At 45.8% G+C, this 20,742-nt stretch overlaps 2 protein-coding genes across 3 annotated transcripts in view; both read right to left on the minus strand.

The window, feature by feature from the left end:
* Positions 1-10,041, minus strand: part of Slc28a1 (solute carrier family 28 member 1) — a 46,466-nt gene extending 36,425 nt beyond the window's left edge. For both annotated transcript variants that reach the window (XM_078051139.1, XM_040275562.2), the window contains exons 1-5: positions 9,936-10,041; positions 8,941-9,029; positions 7,604-7,695; positions 3,428-3,611; positions 654-795 (exon numbers count right to left, since the gene is read on the minus strand). In XM_078051139.1, the coding sequence (XP_077907265.1) occupies positions 654-795; positions 3,428-3,611; positions 7,604-7,695; positions 8,941-9,029; positions 9,936-10,031 (603 nt within the window). In that variant the 5' untranslated portion in view covers positions 10,032-10,041. The remainder of the gene's footprint in view (positions 1-653; positions 796-3,427; positions 3,612-7,603; positions 7,696-8,940; positions 9,030-9,935) is intronic.
* A 1,964-nt stretch (positions 10,042-12,005) lies between these two features.
* Alpk3 (alpha kinase 3) overlaps positions 12,006-20,742 on the minus strand; it is a 66,291-nt gene continuing 57,554 nt past the window's right edge. The window contains exons 12-13 of the mRNA XM_078051131.1: positions 12,267-12,398; positions 12,006-12,141 (exon numbers count right to left, since the gene is read on the minus strand). Coding sequence (XP_077907257.1) covers positions 12,045-12,141; positions 12,267-12,398 — 229 coding nt within the window. The 3' untranslated portion in view covers positions 12,006-12,044. The remainder of the gene's footprint in view (positions 12,142-12,266; positions 12,399-20,742) is intronic.

A 20,742-nucleotide genomic window follows, 5' to 3' on the forward strand; every position in this document is an offset into this window, starting at 1 on the left:
TAGCATTTCTAAGCTGTGTGCAGTGGTATACACCTATAATCCCAGCTACTTGGGAGGCTGAGGCAGAAGGATCATGAGTTCAAGGCCAGCCTCAGACTTAGTGAGATCCCATCTCAAAATAAAAAATAAAAGAGTCTGGGGGTGTAGCTCACTGGTAGTGCACCCTGTGTTCAATCCCCAGTACAGAGGAGGAAAAGGAAAAGAGGAGGAGGAGCACTGTTTTACACTAAAAATACCAAGAAACCTTTGGTTCTTCACACAGACTCTGGAGTCTGATTCTGTGTTTTCCAGGGTAATGGGGATGATTTCTGAGACTACAAACTTGAGGACATGTCACCAAGGAAAGAAATGCCTCCAGTGGCCTCTTGGTTTGGAGAAACGCAGCCTATCTGTCTATCCAGTGTCCTTGCCCCCGTTGGGGAGCTTGATGACTTCTGCTAAGAGAGGTGACTACCCACTTGGGGTCTCCAGTTCCAGGATGTCCCTCACCTGCTTCATAAGAAGCCTATCCTGATGTACAGTCATTCCCAGACTCTGAGCCTTGGGTGTTCTCCCAACAGGAGCCTCTGCTCCCACCCAGTTCCCAGCCCCAGCCAAGGGGCAGAAGAAAGAACACACTGTCTTCCAGCCCCAGCTGTCAACTAAGCACTCACAGCACCGTGATGTTTCGAGCAGGCAAAGAGTAGGATGATGAACACGCAGGTTCCTGCAAAGGACACCAGCTGCTCAGGCCTCTGGAAGGTGTCTAGAGCCAGCCACAAGACCAAGGCCAAGACAGCAGCAAGGGCTAGACCTCTGCAAGAGAGAGGGAGAAATCCATCGCCCTCAGCATCTTACACACACACACACACACACACACACACACACACACACACACACACACCAAATAGTACCCAGGGCCCCAGAGGAAAGGTGAGCCAAGACACTTCTTAGTACTCTGTACAATGCTCTATGGATTGGTGGGTTTGCCTACAATCTGTCAGGAGTAGACACTCTTCCTGGCCCTCTGATTCCAAGCACAGTTCCCTCTCATCCTTGTGGGTAGTTCCTATATAGCCCAGGAAGTAGTTTCCTAGTAGTAAACTATTAGGAGTAGTTTCCTCAGATATATTTGCTGATCAGAATTCAACTGGTCATTTCAGGGGGCTTTTGCAGATCTCTGGAATTGTCACTCTTGACAGCTTCTCTTCTTTGATGCTCTGCAATGTGCTGCTACTCCAGAGGGCACAGGCAATAAGCCTGGGCAGCATCCACCACCATGTGGTGTTTTCTGCAGACATGCACAATACAAGGGCTATGGAAGTATGGTTTCCTCCACCTAGATTTCAAAGAATGCTATGAAGAGTCTGGAGGACCATGCTGAGACCTGCACAGGAGGGTGAGACTGCCTTTGAGACCCCTGAACAGTAGAGACACGTGTGGCATGTGATGCCAACCTGGGGGAGCTGAAGGCTGCATGCAAATCCAACCATGAGAGCAGCCATGTGGACTGAGTTCAGCGAAGCCATAGGGCAAGGTTGCCTAAGGTTTTAGACTCAACTAACCCAATGTGTCTGGAAGGAAGCACACAGTGTGAAAATTTATTCTGGAATATATATATATGTATATATTTAAATTTTGGTCAATAGTACTGGGGATTGAACCTAGGTTTGCTCTGCCACCGAACTACATCTTGAATTTGTAATCCTCCAGTCTTAACCTCCTGAGTCACTGGGATATGGATGTGCCATCACCCTGGGCTTATTCTGGCTTTTTTTTATTTTATTTTATTGAAACCGTGGGTGCTCAACCACTGAACCACATTTTCGTCCCTTTGTTATATTTTATTTAGACATAGGGTCTTGCTCAGTTGTTGAGGCTGGCTTTGAACTCACGATCCTCCTGCCTCAGCCTCCTGAGCTATTGGAATTAAGGCGTGTAACACTGCCCCCAACTTATTCTGACATCTTAAGAGTTAAGGTCTTGCCTTCTTGGGTTTCAGACTAGCTTGGGACCTGTTGTTCCTTTCTTTCTACCTCTCTCTCCCTTTTGCGATTGTGAGTGTTTTCCCTTTGCCTATCCCAACCACTGAATTTTGGAAGTAGATAACTGGTCTTGATTTATAGGCTCCCCCACAGCTGGAAGGAGTTTGCCTTGTGTCTCAGATGAGACTGGACTTCAGAGTTTGAGTTGGTGTTGGATTAAGTTAAGACTTTGGGAACTATCGGGATGGAATGATTTTATTTTTTTAATGTGAGAAAGGCATGAATTTTAGGGAGTCAGGATGAAATGCTATGACTTGGACGTGGTTGGTTCCCACCACAACTCATAATGAAATCAACTGCCACCGTGGCAGTGTTTGGGCGGTGGGGCCTTTAAGAAGTCATCAGGTTTTTTTCTATGAGGAATGGGTTAATACTTACAGGCCTGGATCAATTCTTGCTCTCACAGGACTGGATTAGTTACTGGGAGCACTGTGAGTGTGATTCATTTTAAATCAAGGATGCTTTTTAAATTTTTTTTTAAATCAGGGATTGAAACCAGGGCACTTAACCACTGAACCACATCTCCAGCCCTTTTTTCTGTATTTTATTTAGAGACGGCTCTTATTGAGTTGCTTAGGGCCTTGATAAATTGCTGAGGCTGGCTTTGAACTCTCGACCCTCCTGCCTCAGTCCCCAGAGTCACTGGGATTACAGGCCTGTGCCACCACACCCAGCTGCTTCTACTTTGTCTCCTCTGCAGGCACCCCACTTGCTATGAGCTGAAGCAACACAAGGCCTCACCCGAAGCTAAGATGCTGCGCCCTGTTCTTGGACTCCCCAGCCTCCAGAACCAGGAGCCAAAATAAACTGCTATTCTTTATAAACCACCCAGTCTAGTATTCAGTTACAGCAGTAGAAAATGACTAAGACGGGTTTGATGTTCTCTTCCCTAACCTACACTATGGCATCTCCATTGTTTCCAGAGCTCCAAGGAATCTTGTTTCAAAATCAAGAGATCCCACCCCAAACGTGTCCAGGGACATGAGTGACTACACCAGAATCGTCTGGGGGATAATTAAAAATACTGGCACCTGGACCCCAATCTAGCCTGCTAAGCCAGACTCCAGGGGTGGTCCCTGGCAGCCATATGTCTCCCACTTGCCCCAGGGGATCCTATGGGAGGCACTGAGAAGGGCCCTCCCTGCTTGGATGGGCTGGGCTCTCGGAACCTAAGAAACTGTCCAGTCCTGTCTCAGCCATCACAGTCACCTATTGTAACTGAGGCTGAGAACTGGCAAAACACAACAGGGATGGCTGGTGCCTTTGAATCCACCCCGCAACTCCTGCCCCCAAGCCCAGAAGGCAAACAGGGTAGGGAGTGGTCTTTGTGACCTGGGAACCCTCCGGTAGGCCAGGGCTGAGGCTTCTGTCTCCTGCCCGCCCCAGGCTGCCAGCTCACTCACCTCTTAAACCACAGGATGAGGCGGGGATGGTCCTGGAGTTTCACACACCTCCTCAGTTTTGGCCCCAGTAACTTCTTCAGCAGCCTGCAGGCCAGGCAGACAAAGACCACACAGGCAAGGACAAACAGCGCCAGGGCCCTCCGGAAATCCAGGAGGCAGGCAATGAGCAGGAAGGCAGCAAATGCTGGGGGATGGAACAGAGAAAGGATCAACCATCTTTCCAGGTCCTGAAGCCTCACACACTGACTCCATCTCACTCCATCCAAAGCACAGAGGGCAGGAAATTCACTCAGACTCCCTGGTTTCTCTTTCCTTATTTGGAAATGAGAACACTCATCCCTACCATGTCAGATTTTGTTACAAATGAGCTGGTAGAATGTGTGTGAATGGGCTTTGTAAACTGTGAAGTGCTGACCAAATGTGAGGAGATGTAAATAGAGCAGGTGAGACAAGACATAAATCTCTGGGCATCAATGGAGCGCCTGCTACCATCTAGAACCATGCTATGTCAAATGGAGGATGGAGCTGAATCAGTGACTCCATGAAGTAATCAATCATTGATGATTAATCAATGACCATTTTCTTCCTGAAGTTTCCTTTTTTACTTTTTGCCTTTCTCTCCTGTGAGTAGCTGAGCCAGTCTGGGCTTGTTCCTCAACAAGCAGAGACCACAGGGGAAATGTGTCTCCTTGGGATTTCAAATTTCAAAATCAAGGGCCCTTGCCAGGTGTGGTAGAACCTTCCTGTAATTCTAGCTTCTTGGGAGACTGAGACAGGAGGATAGCAAACTTGGCTAAGGATAGCAAACTAAGACCCTGTATCAAAATAAAAATAAAAAGGAAGGGATGCAACTCAGTGGTAGAGAGCATCCCTGGGATCAATCCCCAATACAAATACACACAAAAAAATTTTTTAATTAAAAAAAATGGCCTTAAAGGATTGGAAAGGACTTAGAGCCATGGATTAAAAATGTGGAATGAAACATCATGAGGAAATAGGTCCCACCCTGCCCCCTCTGCTATCAGACTAGTTAGTGAATAGCAGAGCAAAGACACTGATGGGTCCCAGAGAGGCCAGCACCCAGTGGGTTTGTGGCACAGCAAGCAGAGGAGCCATGTGTGCCTTGCTTCCAGGGTGGAGCCCCAGGGAGACACTAAGACTTCAGAGAGCATCACTACGTGGTGTGGGGTCAGGCAGAGCCCCAGAAAGCTTGTAAGTGTGTACACTCTGTAGTCACTAAGTAGTGGAAGTGAGGAAGACAAGAGAGGTGGGAAACCAGGGCAGGCCTGTGGTGGGGAAGGGACATCTCCAGGGCTCCCTGCCAGCATGGAGAACCTAGGACCACCTGGAGAAGTGGGCCAGTCAGAAGAAACCTGAGGAGTGATGGTGGCTAAGGCCTCCTGGGGTCTGCCAGGGAAAGGGGTGAAGGGAGTTTCCAAATAGACATAGATTAAGTTCCTGCCACTCCCTGTGATGATAAAATGGAAACGGAAAATAGATAGAGTTGTAGAAATAAAGCTCCCTTCCACACAGAAGCTTGTGGACTGGGATTCCTATTGTATGGGTGGCATTTAGAGGCACAGGTAGAGCCCTTCAGAGCCCAGCCTGGGATGCAGGTAGGCTCTGGAAGTTATGGGGAAGAGGACAGGTTGAGGTGCCATGGTCACCAAGCGCTGAGATCAGCACTTTATATCCATTTTCACAATGAATTCTCATGCCGGCATACAAGGTCATTGCTGTGTTGATGCCCGCTTAGATGGTGACGTAACAGGCCAGACAAGTTAAATGTCTTACACAGGGAGGATGTTAGGCCCTAATTAGGTCCATCTGCCTAGGTGCTAGTGCCTCAGAGGTGGGCGGTGGCAGGCCAGGGAGGAAGGAAGGGTCTGGAAAGGCCAAGACAGGGTGGAGCACTTGCCCAGCACCTGTGAGGTACTGGATTGATCCTCAGCACCACATAAAAAATAAGTGAATAAAATAAAGGTATCATGTCCATCTACAACTCATATATATATATATATATATATATATATATATATATATGGAGAGAGAGAGAGAGAGAGAGAGAGAGAGAGAGAGAGAGAGAGAGAGAGAGAGATATGGAGGGAGAGAGAGAGAGAATGCACACATGACCAAAGCTGGATTAATCAAAGACCTCCCTTGGACTTTGGCTAGAATGATAGGCAAAGTCTTCTAAGACCAGGGACAATAAAGCCATCCATGTCAGTCCCTTCTCTACTAGAGTCTATGCAATCACTCCTTCAAGGGAAGCATATCTGAATCTGAGTAAAGTTAATAGCATAGAAAGCAGAGGAGACCTGGTTTCAAAGAATGCCAAATAATGACTTCACAGTCTTCAACATCATCTCTGAAGGAAACTATGGGCAACTTCTATGGTTTGAATGTGGTTTGAGTGTTTCCTCTAAAGGGCTCATGTGTTAGAAGTTCAATTCATGTGCGGTAATTTTGAGAGGTAGTGGAACCTTTAAGAGGTGGAGCTTAATGGAAGATAATTAGGTCATTGGGGATATGCCCTCAGAAGTGATGAACTTTTCTAGCTGATGTTAGTGCCATGTCCATGAGCATCCAAAACTATGAACTAAATAAATCTTTGCTTTATAAAGTACCTAGCTTCAGATATTTCATTATAGCAACAGAAAACTGGCTAATATAGAAACCATGAATCCACCCCATCTCAGCAGATGACCTTGTTTTTAAGTACTTCAAGAGACTAGGGCCATTTCTGTCACCTCTCTCACTATCCTCTCCCCTCCCTAGCTACCTATTATGGTCTCTATATCCACACCCATCTTTCCCTCTTTACTTCTAACCTGACAGAGATAAGTCTCAGCCTACGAAGACCTGTCCCTCCACCTGGGCCCAGGTACCTTCTCTGGGGAATGTCCTCTTTCTACAAAGCCCCCACTTTAGCTCACAAACATGTTCCAAGTGTCTCCCATCACAAACACATGTCTATCATTGATCTTTTGTCACATCCTAACCATTAATATTTCCTCTCTGTTTTCATAAAAATTTCTCCGAAGAGTTTCTATACTTGCTGTCTATACTGCCTCACTTCCCATTTACTCCAATTTAGTTTTTGCACTTATGCTCTAAGTCATTACCACCTCTTTGCCCCTAAATTAATGGACTTGACTCTGTCCTTGCTCTGTTTACCCTTTACCACATTCCATGTGGATGGTCTCAGGTTTCTGTCCTTGACCCACTTCTCAATTCATTCTCCAAGTAACTTCTCCAGGGGAAACTTTCTCTTGCCCTGGATGACCTGGTGGTGGTACCTCCAATAGACTGTCCAAATCACCTCCCTCCTTAGCAAGACTGTCTCTTCCACCTGTGTTCTATAGCTCTGCAGGAAGCTCCAAATCCACCCATCACCCATGCAGGAACCCAAGGCAGCCTTGATTCAAGGTCTCCTTCATCCTGCACATCTGGTCACCTCCCAAGTTACACTGGCATTGCTTCTGTAGGATTTCTCAAATCTAGCCTTGTCCCTCTTCCATCACTTAATTCTCAAACATAACATGGCCCTCAATGTCTCCTTCTCCCTCTGTCTCCCCAGGATCCCAGAGTATGAATTCCACCTGGACATGTCTGTGTTTTCAATCTTTTGATGGCTCTCTTGATTTGAGAGTAAAATCAAAATCCCTGAGAATCCTCCTCCATTACCCCACTTCCAATTCTAGACCCTTTCCTAGCCTTCCAACCTCATGTACTGGCATTCCTTATAAACTCTATCCTCCAGCCACACTAGACTTCATCAAAGTCCACACCATGATGGTTTTCATCTCTGCTCTATGACTTCTCTCATTCCTTATTGTCCTTCCCTCACCTCCTATTCACCCCTCATGAGACTTGAAGTTCACTTCCTCCTGAAAGTCCTCCCTGACTCTCCCCCATCCCATGCCTCCTTGGTGCTCCCAGATGGCTCACTGTATCATGTGGGCATATTGGTGCCACTTCCTAGCTGATGAGGGAGTGACTTCAGAATGAGATCTGGTCTGGTTTAACTGGTGCTTCAGTTCCTAGCCTGGGAGCCGGCCCTGAGTTGGTGCTCAGCAAACATTTGTTGACTGATTGGTAAAGTGAATGACCCTGTCCTGAGACATGAGGCTGGGGAGGCAGTGGTTTCTGGGTAGGGCTTTGTCCCCAGCTCACCAGTACAGAACAGGCCTATATAGATCCATCGGAACAACTGTGCATGCTTCCTGTAGAAGCTTCGTGCTCTCAGGACTGGCTGCAGGCTCCTCCTGGGGAGAGGACCAACAGTGTTCATGAGTGGCCCTTTTACTCCCATAAAAGTCATCCCAGTATGGATCCTCAACACCTTTAGGTAGAAACCACTCAAGTATGTTCCTAGTACAATGGTGAAGGTGGGCAAGCCAGGCTCTGGCCTTGACATTCCACAGGGTTGCAAGGCAACCTCAGCCCAGAATAAACTGAGCCATGATTCAGGCCTCACTGCCTGTAGGTCTACACAAGTTGGGCCTTTGGACTGGAGCAGTTCTAGCAGGCCCCATTACCCCAGGAATAAACCCTGTTTCCAAGCTGAGGGAATTGATAGGGAAGAACCTTATCAACATACAGAAATATTCAAAGATGACAGCCTTCACATCCCTGATTTCCACCTGTCCATGGAGCAAGATACAGTAGCTTCCTGTTCTTCATTTGCTCCCTTTGGATCAGGACACTCATTATCTAAGTCAGCACTACCTATTCCAGAGGGAGAGAGCGTAGCACTACCGATTCCAGAGGGAGGGAGCGTAGCACTACCGATTCCAGAGGGAGGCAGCCTGGCCCCTGCCCAAGTGTGACTACCTTCAGACCCAGTCCAAATGCTAATTCTTACCTGGTCATTTGGTCATCTGTTTGTCCCTGGAGGAATGATAGGTACCTCTAGTAGATGTGCACTCACTGCTCATGGAATTCAACCACTAAAAGCAATTTTATCCTCCTGTCCCCTCTTTGGAGGGCAAGTGAGGCATCTTCCCGAGTCCCTCCATCCAGACAATAGATGGATCCCTTCCCCATTGCCACTCCAGATCCTTCATTCTGTGCTCAGTTCAGGATCCTGCCACCGAGGACCCTCTGGGCTGGTCCTTTTCCTTCCATATAAAATGTGAACCTGGGTCAGTCCAAGAGTTTTAAACTGAGCTTCAGATTTCCCCTTAAGTTCTCTCAGAGGCAGGACCAGGTATAAGGGGGATGGGGGAGGTTAAAGGGGAACCCCTGACTGGTTCAGGGCCTCCTCCCCAACTTCCACCAGAGCAGCCCACAGTACATGTTGGGGTTTCTGGCTGCTTATGAGCAGGTAGGGCCTGTGGCCTGGCTTACCTCTGAGGGAGAGGACAGCATGGCTCATCTAGCTGCAAGAAATGGCTGAAGTGCCTTGGTTCCTCCTTCAACAAAGGTATCCAGCTCCCACATGTGCCAGGAGGCCAGGATCCCCAACCTATTTCCCTGACTAGTCCATCATCCTCACAGAGATCACCTACCATCTAGAGAAGGACTTCGGGTCAGCTTTGCTCCAGCTGCCCTCGTGCTCTATGGGGCTGGAGTCACTGCCAGGGAGCCGGCCTTCCTCCTAAAGCCATCAGGGAGACATCAGGGCCAGCCTTCCCACCTGAGAGATAGAAGAGCTGAGGGGCCCAGAGAGGTGAGAGACCCAGACCACCCCAAGGTACCCACAGGCCCTCATCAGTAGACTGAGGTGAGAATGGGACTTTTGCACAAGAAATAATCAGAGGGTTACTTAATTAAATTCTGCAAAGCATACCATGAGCACCTACTATGTTCAGGGCTCTGTGTGTTAGACATATTCTGCCTTCAGGGAGCTTGCAATCTGCATCAAGGAGGAACACTTTGACTGGTTGGGGGCCAAGAGGAAGCCTCTAAGGGAAGTCCCAGGCAGGGTTACCTCACTGTATGTCTAAAGAATGCCATTTACCCCACAGTCCTTGGAGTTATTGGGTGGGGGACATTCTTGCAAGGTGACACTGTGAAAGCTGCCTCCTGGGGTGCATAGGGCAGCATAGGGAAGGGGTCTGGTCACAGAAGGTTGGGAGAGGAAAGGGTGCCATGTTATGCTCCAAAGACCAGGTTGTGATCCTCAACTTGGCTAGTGAAGAGGAAGGAGAAGATTGGGAGCTCCTGGAAGGCTGAGGCTTTCTCAGAGACTCACCCCATCATCTCGTTTCTCTTCTCATCTTTCAGATTGGAGCTTAAATGTTACTTCCACATTGGAAATTTCTCTGACCTTTCAGACTTGGATGGGTTATATTGGCACATAGTAGGTGCCCAATAAATGTTTCATGAGTGAAATAAAGGGGGCTGATTTATACTGGGACTCCAGCTCATAGAGTTGCCTTAACTATGCAAGCAAATAGCTGAGGCCAAAGAAGATGGATGTATAAGAAGGTGGGCACAGACCCTCCCACTGTGGGTTAGGACTCAAACCCAAAGACTGAGGAGGCTGGGGAAGTGGACAGACCAGGCTCTCCAAGAACTCAGCCTCCGTGTTCTCCAAGCCATGGGTCGCAGGTTTGAGAGAAACGAACTCTCCTCGTTTGGGTGCCTGCTTCTCCATGGGCCAGATCTTCCAGCTGAAAGACAAAGACAGAGCCCAAAGCTAAAGGGAGAGCCTGCAGGATCCAGGAGCGGGGGTTGAGGAAGTGGGGAAGAGGGCAGGGTGGCAGGAGCAGAAGCCTGGAAGCACCAGGCCCTTGCCTGGGGGTTTCATAAGCCATCCCAGAGCTGGCTCCTCATTGTGCCTCGGACCTCCGCCTGGGCCCCTCTAACACATGGAGGAGGTGGCCCTTCTTACATTCCCTTCTGAACCTGTCCTGTAAGCTCCAGGAGTTCCAGGCCAAAACAGCAAATCCTGCCCATTTCACAGGGAAGGAAAGGAAGGAAATGAGTATGTATCTGATACAGGCATTTTTCTGAAGAGAGGCCCTGGCTTGCCTCACTCCACACAACAGGTTAAACTCACTTGCCATTAAGTGATAGGCTCACATGTTGATGGACACACAAAAAATAAACCATGGTAAAAAAATAACTCCTATATTGCCTTCAAAAAGGAATCTGCAATTAATGTCAGTCAAGATCCATCTTTGTGCCAGGCGCGGTGGTGCATGACTGTAATCCTAATGGCTCGGGAGGCTGAGGCAGGAGGATTGCAAGTCAAAGCTAGCCTTAGCAAAAGCGAGGCACTAAGCGACTCAGTGAGACTCTATCTCTAAATAAAATACAAAGTAGGGCTGGGGATGTGGCTCAGTGGTTGAGTGCCCCTGAGTTCAATCCCTTGTATCAAAAAAATTCATCTTTGCAAAAAATCTGATTTCCACATTTAGCCAGTATAGCCAGCAGATATTTCTGATCCATAATGCATGGATTGCTTCAAAGAAAAAGCAATCATTAAACAAACTTTTTAAATTTAAAAACAACAAAGTTCTTATAAGGTAAATAATGTATTTAGCATGAAGCATGAATTATTTTCATATAAATATAGAAAATAGAGAAAAGGCCATGCCTCTCATTTGTAAGCCCTTGGGATTATAGGTTCTTTGTTTCCTCCTTTTTTCCTTTCTCTTTCTTTCCTTTTTTCTTTTTCTCCACTCCCCACCTCCCTGGGGTGGGGACAGGGAGGTAGTTTTGTTTTGTTTTTTTGAAGCAGGTGTTTAAGGTTTAATCTTCATGGAAAAATTATGACTGTTGGAGGACTTACTGTGCAATATAAAAATCTCCTCATGCTCTGGCAGGGCTTGGATGGTTCAACTCTATGCTGCCTGTCTGCACTCGGGCCCAACACCCTCTGATTCTCTACTGAAGAGCATGTCCTTCTCTTTGATGCAATACTTCAAGGGAATAAAAGTAGTGATATGCTTATTGTATTATACTTTTCCACACTTGAAAAATGGAGACACAATATCCTGAAGACAACAATCTGGTCCCTAGATAACTACCCCTGGACTTTTTCATGCCAAGAGCCAATAGTTCCTTTTATTTTTTTCCCCCAACATTGGGGATTGAACCAAGGGGTGCTCTACCATTGAGTTATATCCCCAGTCATTTTTATATTTTTATTTTGAAACAGGATCTAGCTAAATTATTGAGACTGGCCTCAAACTTGCAATCCTCCTGCTTCAACCTCTGGAGTTACTAGGAGTGAGCCACTACACTCAGTCTATAGTTCTTTTTTTTGCTGAAGCTCAATTCATAGGCTTCAGCTCATCTGTAAATAAAGTCCTAAGTGCGACCCTGTCTCCCTACTCCCATTCCTCCTCCTTTTTTCCCTTTGGGGATTACCATACTCGATCCCAACAGCAGACTGGTTAAGATAACACACCCAGACATACATACAAACAAGCAGGGACACACATTGAGTGCGTATGCACACACACACACACACACACACACACACACACACAGAGCCTTGGAAGCCCTGATTCCAGCACACACACAGATACAGCTGCACAGAGAGGACAGGACCTTATTCCTACTCACATATTTGTGGTGACAGGTGGTCCTCAGGAAGAGATGGAAGCGCAGGTTTCTCTAGGGATGAGCTGAGCCAGCCTGCTTGTGCTTTGGCCTGTGTTCACCTTTCAAAGGAAATTCCTGGGCAAGGTCCAGAACTGCAGTAGGTTGGGCCTCCCCAGAGTCCAGCGACACAAGGCTGCGGCAGGATCCTAACCCTTATTGAGGGAAAATGGGGTGGGAAAGGGAGCCTATAGAGGTCTGGCCCGGTGTAGCTTCTGCCCCACCTGACTGCCTCCCACCAGAAATGACCTCCCTCCACTCTCCCTGCTCCTGAACTGACCTCTTCCAAGGCCAGATCTGGTTCCCCTCCTCCAGGAAGCAACCTTTGGTATTCCCGCTCTTCTCCTTCCGGTTTCCATCTGTCATCCCCTGTATTTCACCTTCCATTTTGCATCTCACTCTCTCTTCCTCCCTGGATTAGTAATTATTATAACAATGTATTTTCCTAAGCTTGGAAGATAGGGAAGGTGTGTAGCTGTCACAAATAGGAAGCGTGTTGCAAGTCTAAGCATTGAAACAGTCACGAAAGCAAAACAAAATCCCACTGTTTCCCTCTTCATTTCTTTCTTTCTTTTTTTCCCCCTTTAAACTAAATGCCTAAGCAACATTGTGCAAAGTCAAGGGACAAACAATTTAGTTTTTCAGTCTTCAAGCTAAGCATTAAGCTTATCTGACAAGATTAACAAACATTTCTTTAATAATTAATAGTACACACTAAGGACAAAATCCTTTATGGCACAAAACTACTTCCTGGTAACATAAGAGCAAGCACCTGGTACAGATACGCAAGTTGTTTTGGAAGTTTAGATGACGGATGGAGGGACCCCTATTCTCTAAAAACTTCCTTTTCTTTGCCCTTTTTTGTTTGTTTTGTGGTACTGAGGGTTGAACCCAGGAGCACTTTACCACTGAGTGAGATTCCTGGCACTTTTTATTTTTTATTTTGAGACAGGGTCTTACTAAATTGCTGAGGTTGGCCTCAACCCTATGATTCTCCGGTTTCAGCCTCCTGAGTTGCTGGGCACATGCCACTGCACCTGGCTTCTTTTTCTCTTTCATTCTAATTACCAAAACATTAGCTGGGCTCAATGGTGCATACCTGTAACCCTAGCTATTGGGGACTGAGTGGTGGAGGTGGGTGGTTTTGAGGCAGGAAGATTGCAAGTTTGAGCTCGCCTGGATAACTTTAGGGAGACCCTATCTTAAAATGAAATAATTTTTTTAATTTTTTTAATTTATTTTTATTAGTTGTTCAAAACATGACATAGCTCTTGACATATCATATTTCATACATTTGACGAAATAAATTTTTAAAGGCATGTGTGTGGGGGTGGGGCTGGAGATACAACTCAGAGGAAAAGCACTGTGGGTTCAGTCACCAATACAAAAAAAAAAAAAACCCAACAATCTAATTACCAAAGTAATGACACATACATTTAAATCTTATAGAAAAATACAGAAAGCATTAAAATCCCCCTAATCTGAACCATCCACAGATAAGGATTATTGAGTATTCGGAATTTCCCGCCTATTTTCCCCCTAAGTGTATACAATTTTCTGTTATTCATTTTCCAACAGAGATCCACAACATGTCCACTCACATTGGTGGGGCCACATGTCCCCTTGATTGTAGACCGAATGTTTACCTTGAGCAAGACACAGATGGACTCAAAGCTGCCTCAAAGGGGGCCTCCTTGAGTCCCAATGAAGGGCAAAGGACTATATTAATTAACTTCTCCACCTCTGCCCCTTCCAACTCCTCCTGTCGCCCCTTTCCTCCTGTCATCCTCCCCTCCGGTCCCCACTTGGTGTCTGTCGGTGCTCAGAGGGAAGCCAGTGTATCCAGTGGCAACCAGGTTGGTTTCAAAACATTCATTGCAGCTTCATGGGACTGATCTCTAGAACAAGAGTCCAACAGGCTGTGTGTTCGTGGGATGAACCTGGAGCACAGAGCCCTGAGTTCTATGTTCTAAGTGAGATTCACTCACTCCAGTCTCTCCAAGTTAACTTGTTTCCTCATCTGCGAACTGGTGAAGGTAGGTAAAGTACCTCGGAAGAATTAAATGACAAGCTTGAGAGACAGTCCAGCACCTGAAGCTTTCTTCTTCTTCTTCTTTTTTTTTTTTTTTTTGTGGTGCTGGGGATTGAAGCCAGGGCCTTGTGCATGCAAGGCAAGCACTCTACCACTGAGCTACACCTTCAGCCCCCTGAGGGTATCTTAACACATCGTAACTCTCCAAGTCAGGGGACCAGTGCCTACTCCCTGCTTCTCCCCTCATGGACTAGTGGCTGGCAGGGATCCCAGGCCTTGTGAAGCCAAATTCTTTTTAGGTAGCATTTGGCTGAAAACCCAGCGCTGGCAACTGGGACACTGGACAGGTGAGGACTGAGACTCCCCAGGAGAAGACCAAGAGCTGAAGTGGGTGTCCTGCTCCTACCCATCCAGCTGTGTGGCCTCAGTACCTCAATGACCCCCTATGTGGCATACTTCCCGAGGAGATAGCCTCTGATACCCAGTCGACCCAGAGGGACTAGTGAAGTACAGGACAGGGCCAGGATGAGGACAGGACCACATGAATACACATATATAGCCTCCCTGTCATCAAAACAGCTCTTTGAGATTTAGCTTAGTAGCATGCACAAGGCCCTGGCTTCAAGCCCCAGCACAAAGAACAAAAATAAAAACAAACCAAAAACACAAATAAGTACCCCCAACACTTAGAAGGGTATATAGTGAAGGGGCTGTTCCACCTCTCCCATCCCTGTGCCTCTCTTCAGAGGCGACTGATTATCTGACCATCCCCTGTGTTAGGGAAATTCTTAGCCAAAGAATTGGAAAGGATCCTTTTACCTTATCAGGCTGCTTTAATAAACAGGATACATATTTTTTTTATAAATAGTGAGTAAAACACTCAGCACTCTAAGAGGCAGACATCATCAGGATTGTTCAGCAATCTTTTGATTTTCTTCTCACGACTTTGCCTACGCTTATTTCTTGGCTTTTTGCCAGTGTCATCTCTTTCATTGTGTTGATTCAGGTGTCCTAACAGTGGACAAATAGACAGGCTCAAAGTTCATGAGTATAACCTTGCCATTCTTCTCTCCTTAAGCCTGGGAATATTGTCAGAATAAAAGCCTAGTACAATTTTGTTGTTCTCATTTTAAAAATGATGTCTGCCTCGACCTGGAGTTGTAGCTCAGTGGTAGTGCTTAGCACTTGTGAGGCACTGGGTTCAATCCCCAGCACCACATTAAAAATAAATGAATAAATAAATGAAATAAAGGTGTTGTGTCCATTTACAACTAAATTTTTTTTAAAAAAAATGTCTGCCTCTTTCAGTTATGAAAGAGGCAGTTTCACTTACTAACTAGAAATTAGTATGTTTCACTTACTAATTAGAAAAATATCCTGTTCATTGTAGCAGAGCCTTATAACAAGAAGGGATCTATTTCAACTACAGTACATAGCAGAAATATTTAAAAAATATTAAGCTTTTGGGGGTTTGTGGTTTCAGAGGTTCTGTCCATGGTTGTCCAACTCCCTTGCTCTGGGTTGGAGGTAAGGCAGAACATCAGGGCAGGAGGGCAGGGTGGAGGAGAGTTGCTCAGCCCAGGGTCACTAGGAAGCAGAAAGAGTGTACAAAAGGAGCCAGGGACAAGATACAATCCCTCTATTCAAAAAAATTTTATGACATGAACAAAACACAAAGACTGAAGAAATAGCTCAGGCTTTTATACTCTCTGCTTGTAACTCAAAAATTTTCTTCAGGAATGGATTATTCTAAGTCTTACAGCATGATACTCTTTTAGCAACTATATAAGTGCAGGTGTTTGCAGGGAAAGAAGCATTCTAATAATACACATAAGGCAGAACCCCCAGCCTCAGCCTGCTTGGTATGATTATCCCAGGGTTCCCAGATGTACTCTGCCCCTTGACCCTTTCTACTCATTGGGAACAGATGGACATTAATGGCCATAATACAACACAAAATGAAAGGATGAGTCTGGGGCTCATCTACCTCAACAACAGTGGAGGGCTGGTAGAATAAGGACACCTGCATACCCATGACAATTCAAGGCCACCAATCAGGGAAATTTACCCAAGAAGTTCAGACATCACTATTTCCAAATATTTAGTTGGTTGCTGCTTTGTAAAGAATATTTCCCTTGTTCTTCTTGTTTTACCTTCTATCCCTCCTGCCTCTCCATCTCATATTTGTTCTGTATATACTGAATGTTAAGGTTAGATCTTTGATATTGCTCAGAAAGCTCATGTATTGGAAGCATGGTCCCTGATACAGTGAGGAACAGAGGTGAGCTTTTAGGCAATGGTGAGAGTGGTAACCTCATCAGTGGATTAATCCATTTGATGAATTAATAATTTGAATGGACTACTGGGTGATATTTATAGACAGGTGAGGCATGACTGGAGGAAGTAGGTCACTGGGGATGTGCCCTTGAGATTTATATATTGTTCTTGGCATTCTGCACACTCTCTCTGCTTCCTTGATACCATGAGCTGAGCAGCTTTCATTTGCCACAAACTCTCACCACGATGTTCTGCCTCACTCTGGACTAGAGCAAGGGAGTTGGCCGACCATGGTCTTAACCTCTGAAACCATGAGCTCAAAATAGATTTTTCCTCCCCTAAGTTTTTGTTGTCAGGCATTTTGGTCATAGAGACAAAAATCTGACTGACAGAGTGAGACATTGAAATATTTATTTTTCAGTTTGATCCAGATTAAGATAACCTACAAACCCAGGTAGATCTTAATTCGCAACATCTTGTTGGGTTCCAGGACAATGTCCCTGGCTTCTATGGGGTTTATACCAAAGGCATATCCTACTTCTGAGTGCATGATTTTCCTCTAGCCATTAGCAAGGGATATGGGGCTATTCATTTTTTTACCAAATTAATAAGACCAGTTCTCTTATTGGCTAAGAACTCAACATAGAGTCACTGTTGATAAGTTGATTTAGTTTATATAAGAAAAATTTCCTTGATTGTTCCATTTTTTTCCCATCAGAGAAAAACCTGATGTGACACTCAATGAGCCTTAGTGCAAAACCAAGTATTTTACCAAGGTTGCCATAAACAGGACTTAGGCACCTGGGAAGAGCTAAGAAAATGAAGTTCCTAAAGCCAGCAGTGTTCACACTGAATATATAGATGAGTGGGTATCACAAATTAAATACAGTTGTTAGGAGGGACAAAAATGGATACCTTTGAGTGTCACATCTAACAGGCATTGTAACTGCTTTGTCAGTTTTTTCTTTGCTGCAACCAAAAGACCTGACAAGAATAATTTTAGATGACGAAGAGTTTATTTGAGGGTCTCATGGCTTCAGAGATCTCAGTCCATAAATAGCTGGCTCCATTCCTCAGGGCTCAAAGTGAGGCAGAACATCTTGACAGAAGGATGTGGCTCAGGACATCCCACCAGGAAGCAGAGAGAGAGAGAGACTAAGCCCAGCTCACAAAATATATATCCCAAAGGTGGGTTCCCAATGACCCACTTCCTCCAGCCACACCCTACTTGCCTACAGCCACCAGTTAACTCAATCAGTGTGTTAGTCCCCTTATAGGGATTAAGGGGACTAACACACTGATTGAGTTAAGCCTCTCATAACCCAATCATTTCACCTCTAAACTTTCTTGCATTGTCTCACACATGAGCTTTTGGGGGACACCCTAATATCCAAACCATAACAGGAACTTTCTAGGTATATCCTTTCTCCTTCCACCCTGGTGGAATTCCACCAATAATAATATGGCAAAGGATCAAAGGCACATCCACATCTCTTGTTTTATTTTACTCTCAGTAGTACCAACTGTTCTTCCTTATGAACCTGCCAGTTAGATCTCATGACTCATTTTGAAACATTCCTTCCCACTTCACCATGCTGTAGAAGCAAGTTTCATTATTCTAAAGACTGTGTGCATTTCCGTGAGTTCTGTGACTGTGGGGATTTATCGGAGAACTTGCCTCATCACAGGAGCAAATCATTGGCCAGCTCATGTGCCAGGAGCCTCCACTGCAGCAATTTCCTATTGGATCCCACCAGTCCTCCATTCCAAGGGCAGAAATGACTGTTTTCAAAAAGTACAGGAGCTGGGAGGTCAGTATTCAGGAGTTTGGGCAGAGATCTCTGCCAACCACCCACCTGCAGGGAATGGAGAAACAGCAGGGCTCCCAGCATGGAGGACAACAGCAGAATGTGTGTGGGCCCAGAGATGAATCCTGAAGTCCCAAGAGATGATGACACAACTGGCACATCTGAGAGCTGGGTAGATGACAGGCTTCGTGCTAAAATCTTTACCTGAACTGTCTCAATAAATCCTCACAATAGCTCAGTGAGGTAGGTATCAGCCACCCTTTTTCATACCTTCCCTCCATGAAAGTGTGTGATAAGGGAACCAGTACCTTAAAGAAGCAACTATTGAGAAATTGAACAGACTGAGGTAGAACTAGGAGCTGCCATGCTACATGCTGGTATTTGTAAGCTCTGAGCTGGCACTTGAGATGATTACCCTATGTAGCCATCTCAGGCTGCTTGGCTAGCTGGATTCTGGGCCAGTGTTTGGAATTGTGTTTTCTGGTCAAAATTCCTGTAGCTTGGGACAATGCCTGATTGACTTCTGCATAAGACCCAGTGTGAATGCTGCAGTAGCTGACTTACTGGACAGTCAGGCTAATATCCTAAATTAGGCATCCAACTGCTCCAAGAACATTTGCTTTGCCTTGATAACTGCAGTGAAAATTTTGTCCTCAAGAGTCAACATAGAAGGATATCTGATGGGTCTGAGGCAGATTCCTCAGCCTGAGATGGGAAATCCTATTTAAGTGATATCTTAGGGGAGGGCCTTCGGCAGAGGGGGAGTGAGGGAGACAGAATAAGGAGAGGGTAAGAAGCAAGAGTTTGTTCTCTGCTATAGCCTGGCTTTCATCGTCTGATCCCACAGGGATATTTTGCAGTGCAAACTTGCCATGGAGATAGTCCCTCCTTGAGGTGACACCAGGCCAGGCCAGCCTCTCATACTCTTTGCCAGTCATGTACCAACAATGGGCGAAGGGTGGGAGTGAATTTTGCCTCCAAGTAAGGTAGTTTCCATTTGGTCCAGGGCAATGCTTCAGATAAGGGCAGCTGTGAGCTGTTACCTATTCTCTTATAGCTCTTGGCAAATGAGTGTCCTCAATAACGGGTCTGGGCAGAGTGCCAGCAAGGGACTGTTGGCACTACTGGTAAGGACTGATTGCTGGAAGCAGGCACAGACTTCTGTGGCATAGGCCCATGCCAAGGTAGGGTTCCTTCCCCATAGGATCTGCTTGCTTCAAGAGCCTCAGGGAGGGCCCAGGGAGGGCAGCCTGTTCCAAGAATCTGTCAGAGGTTTGGTGAAACCAAAGAGGGTATTTAATTTGGTCAGACCTGTCAGCTGATTGAATTCATGGGGATGTGTCCCAAACTGAGCCTGGAAATAGTACTGTAACCAATAAAAACCAGTGGTCAGAGTAATTGGCTAGACCACTACCTCATCTTAGAAACCCATATATTCATGATCTGCTGTAACTTTTCCATCCATGTCTGTCCTTCATCCCCCTGCGTGGTGCATCCTGAGATTATGTGTGCACAGTGGCTGAGATCCACCCTTTGGAAATAAGATAGAGACATCTCTGATAATCAGGGAGGTGAGATTCCAAGACCTCTGGCTACCAGTAGGGGTCGCCTCCCACTCAGAAGTCAGGGCAGCTGTACCCCAAGAGCCTCCTTAAGAGAGTCACTTGGTCTCAAAAATCTATTAGTCTCACACAATGGAACTCAAATTTGTCCCAGTTGAGTGGGATATGCCCCTTTGGGCAGTGTCTGGAGTAGGAGGAGGAGAATTTCCTCTCTAAGTCTTTCTGTTTCAAGTACAGTCCAAATAAGCAAGCAGCAAAGGGAGTGATTTCTTTCTTTCTTTTTTTTCCTGTGGTACTGGGAATTGAACTTAGGAGTGCTCTGCCACTGAGACACACCCCCAGCCCTTTTATTTTTTATTTTGAAATAAGGTCTTGCTAAGTTGCCCCGGGTGGTCTCAGACTTGTGACTCCCCCTGCCTCCTGAGTTACCAATGTGCCTGCTGACCATTATCTTTCTGATCTTAGCTCAAATGTCAAGCCTGGGGAGGCTCCCAAAACCCCCCAATTAGAATTAGATTCCACCCTGATTAGTTTCTTCTACTTTGTAGCACCTTATTCCTTCTGTATTTACCATCATACATTGATTAGTGTATTTGTTAATGTTTGTCTCCTCCAGTAGATTGGGAGGATTATATATCTGTCCTGTTCACTGTTAGAAACACAGCAATACAATTATCATATATTATAGACAGTCCATAAATATTAGTAAAAATATTTTTTTTTAAATGAGGCAATTTAGTAAAACATCAGAGGCTTGATGGACTTGTTCTAAGCCCACCAAACTGATAATTTGTCTCCTCTTCAGTTAAGAAGTAGCCAAGAATTTTGTTCCAGTCCACAGAATGGTTCTGTTTCTCATTGAAAATGAACAAAGTGAGTTTTAGTGTGCAGTTCCATTTTCTTGTAAGTTTAACCAGAATGAGGCAGTCTCCTTGTGTTTGATCAGCTCAAGGTACTGAGAGCATCAAGTTACAAAAGTGTGGCCCAGAGCCAGCCCTAGGATAGATTTGCCAGGTTAGTGACATGCATCAAAGCTGCTGGGGCCCAGTGTAAGGCCTCTCCAGGGCAACAACACTT

This window comes from Ictidomys tridecemlineatus, chromosome 5, assembly GCF_052094955.1.
Source record: "Ictidomys tridecemlineatus isolate mIctTri1 chromosome 5, mIctTri1.hap1, whole genome shotgun sequence".
Lineage (NCBI taxonomy): Eukaryota > Metazoa > Chordata > Mammalia > Rodentia > Sciuridae > Ictidomys > Ictidomys tridecemlineatus.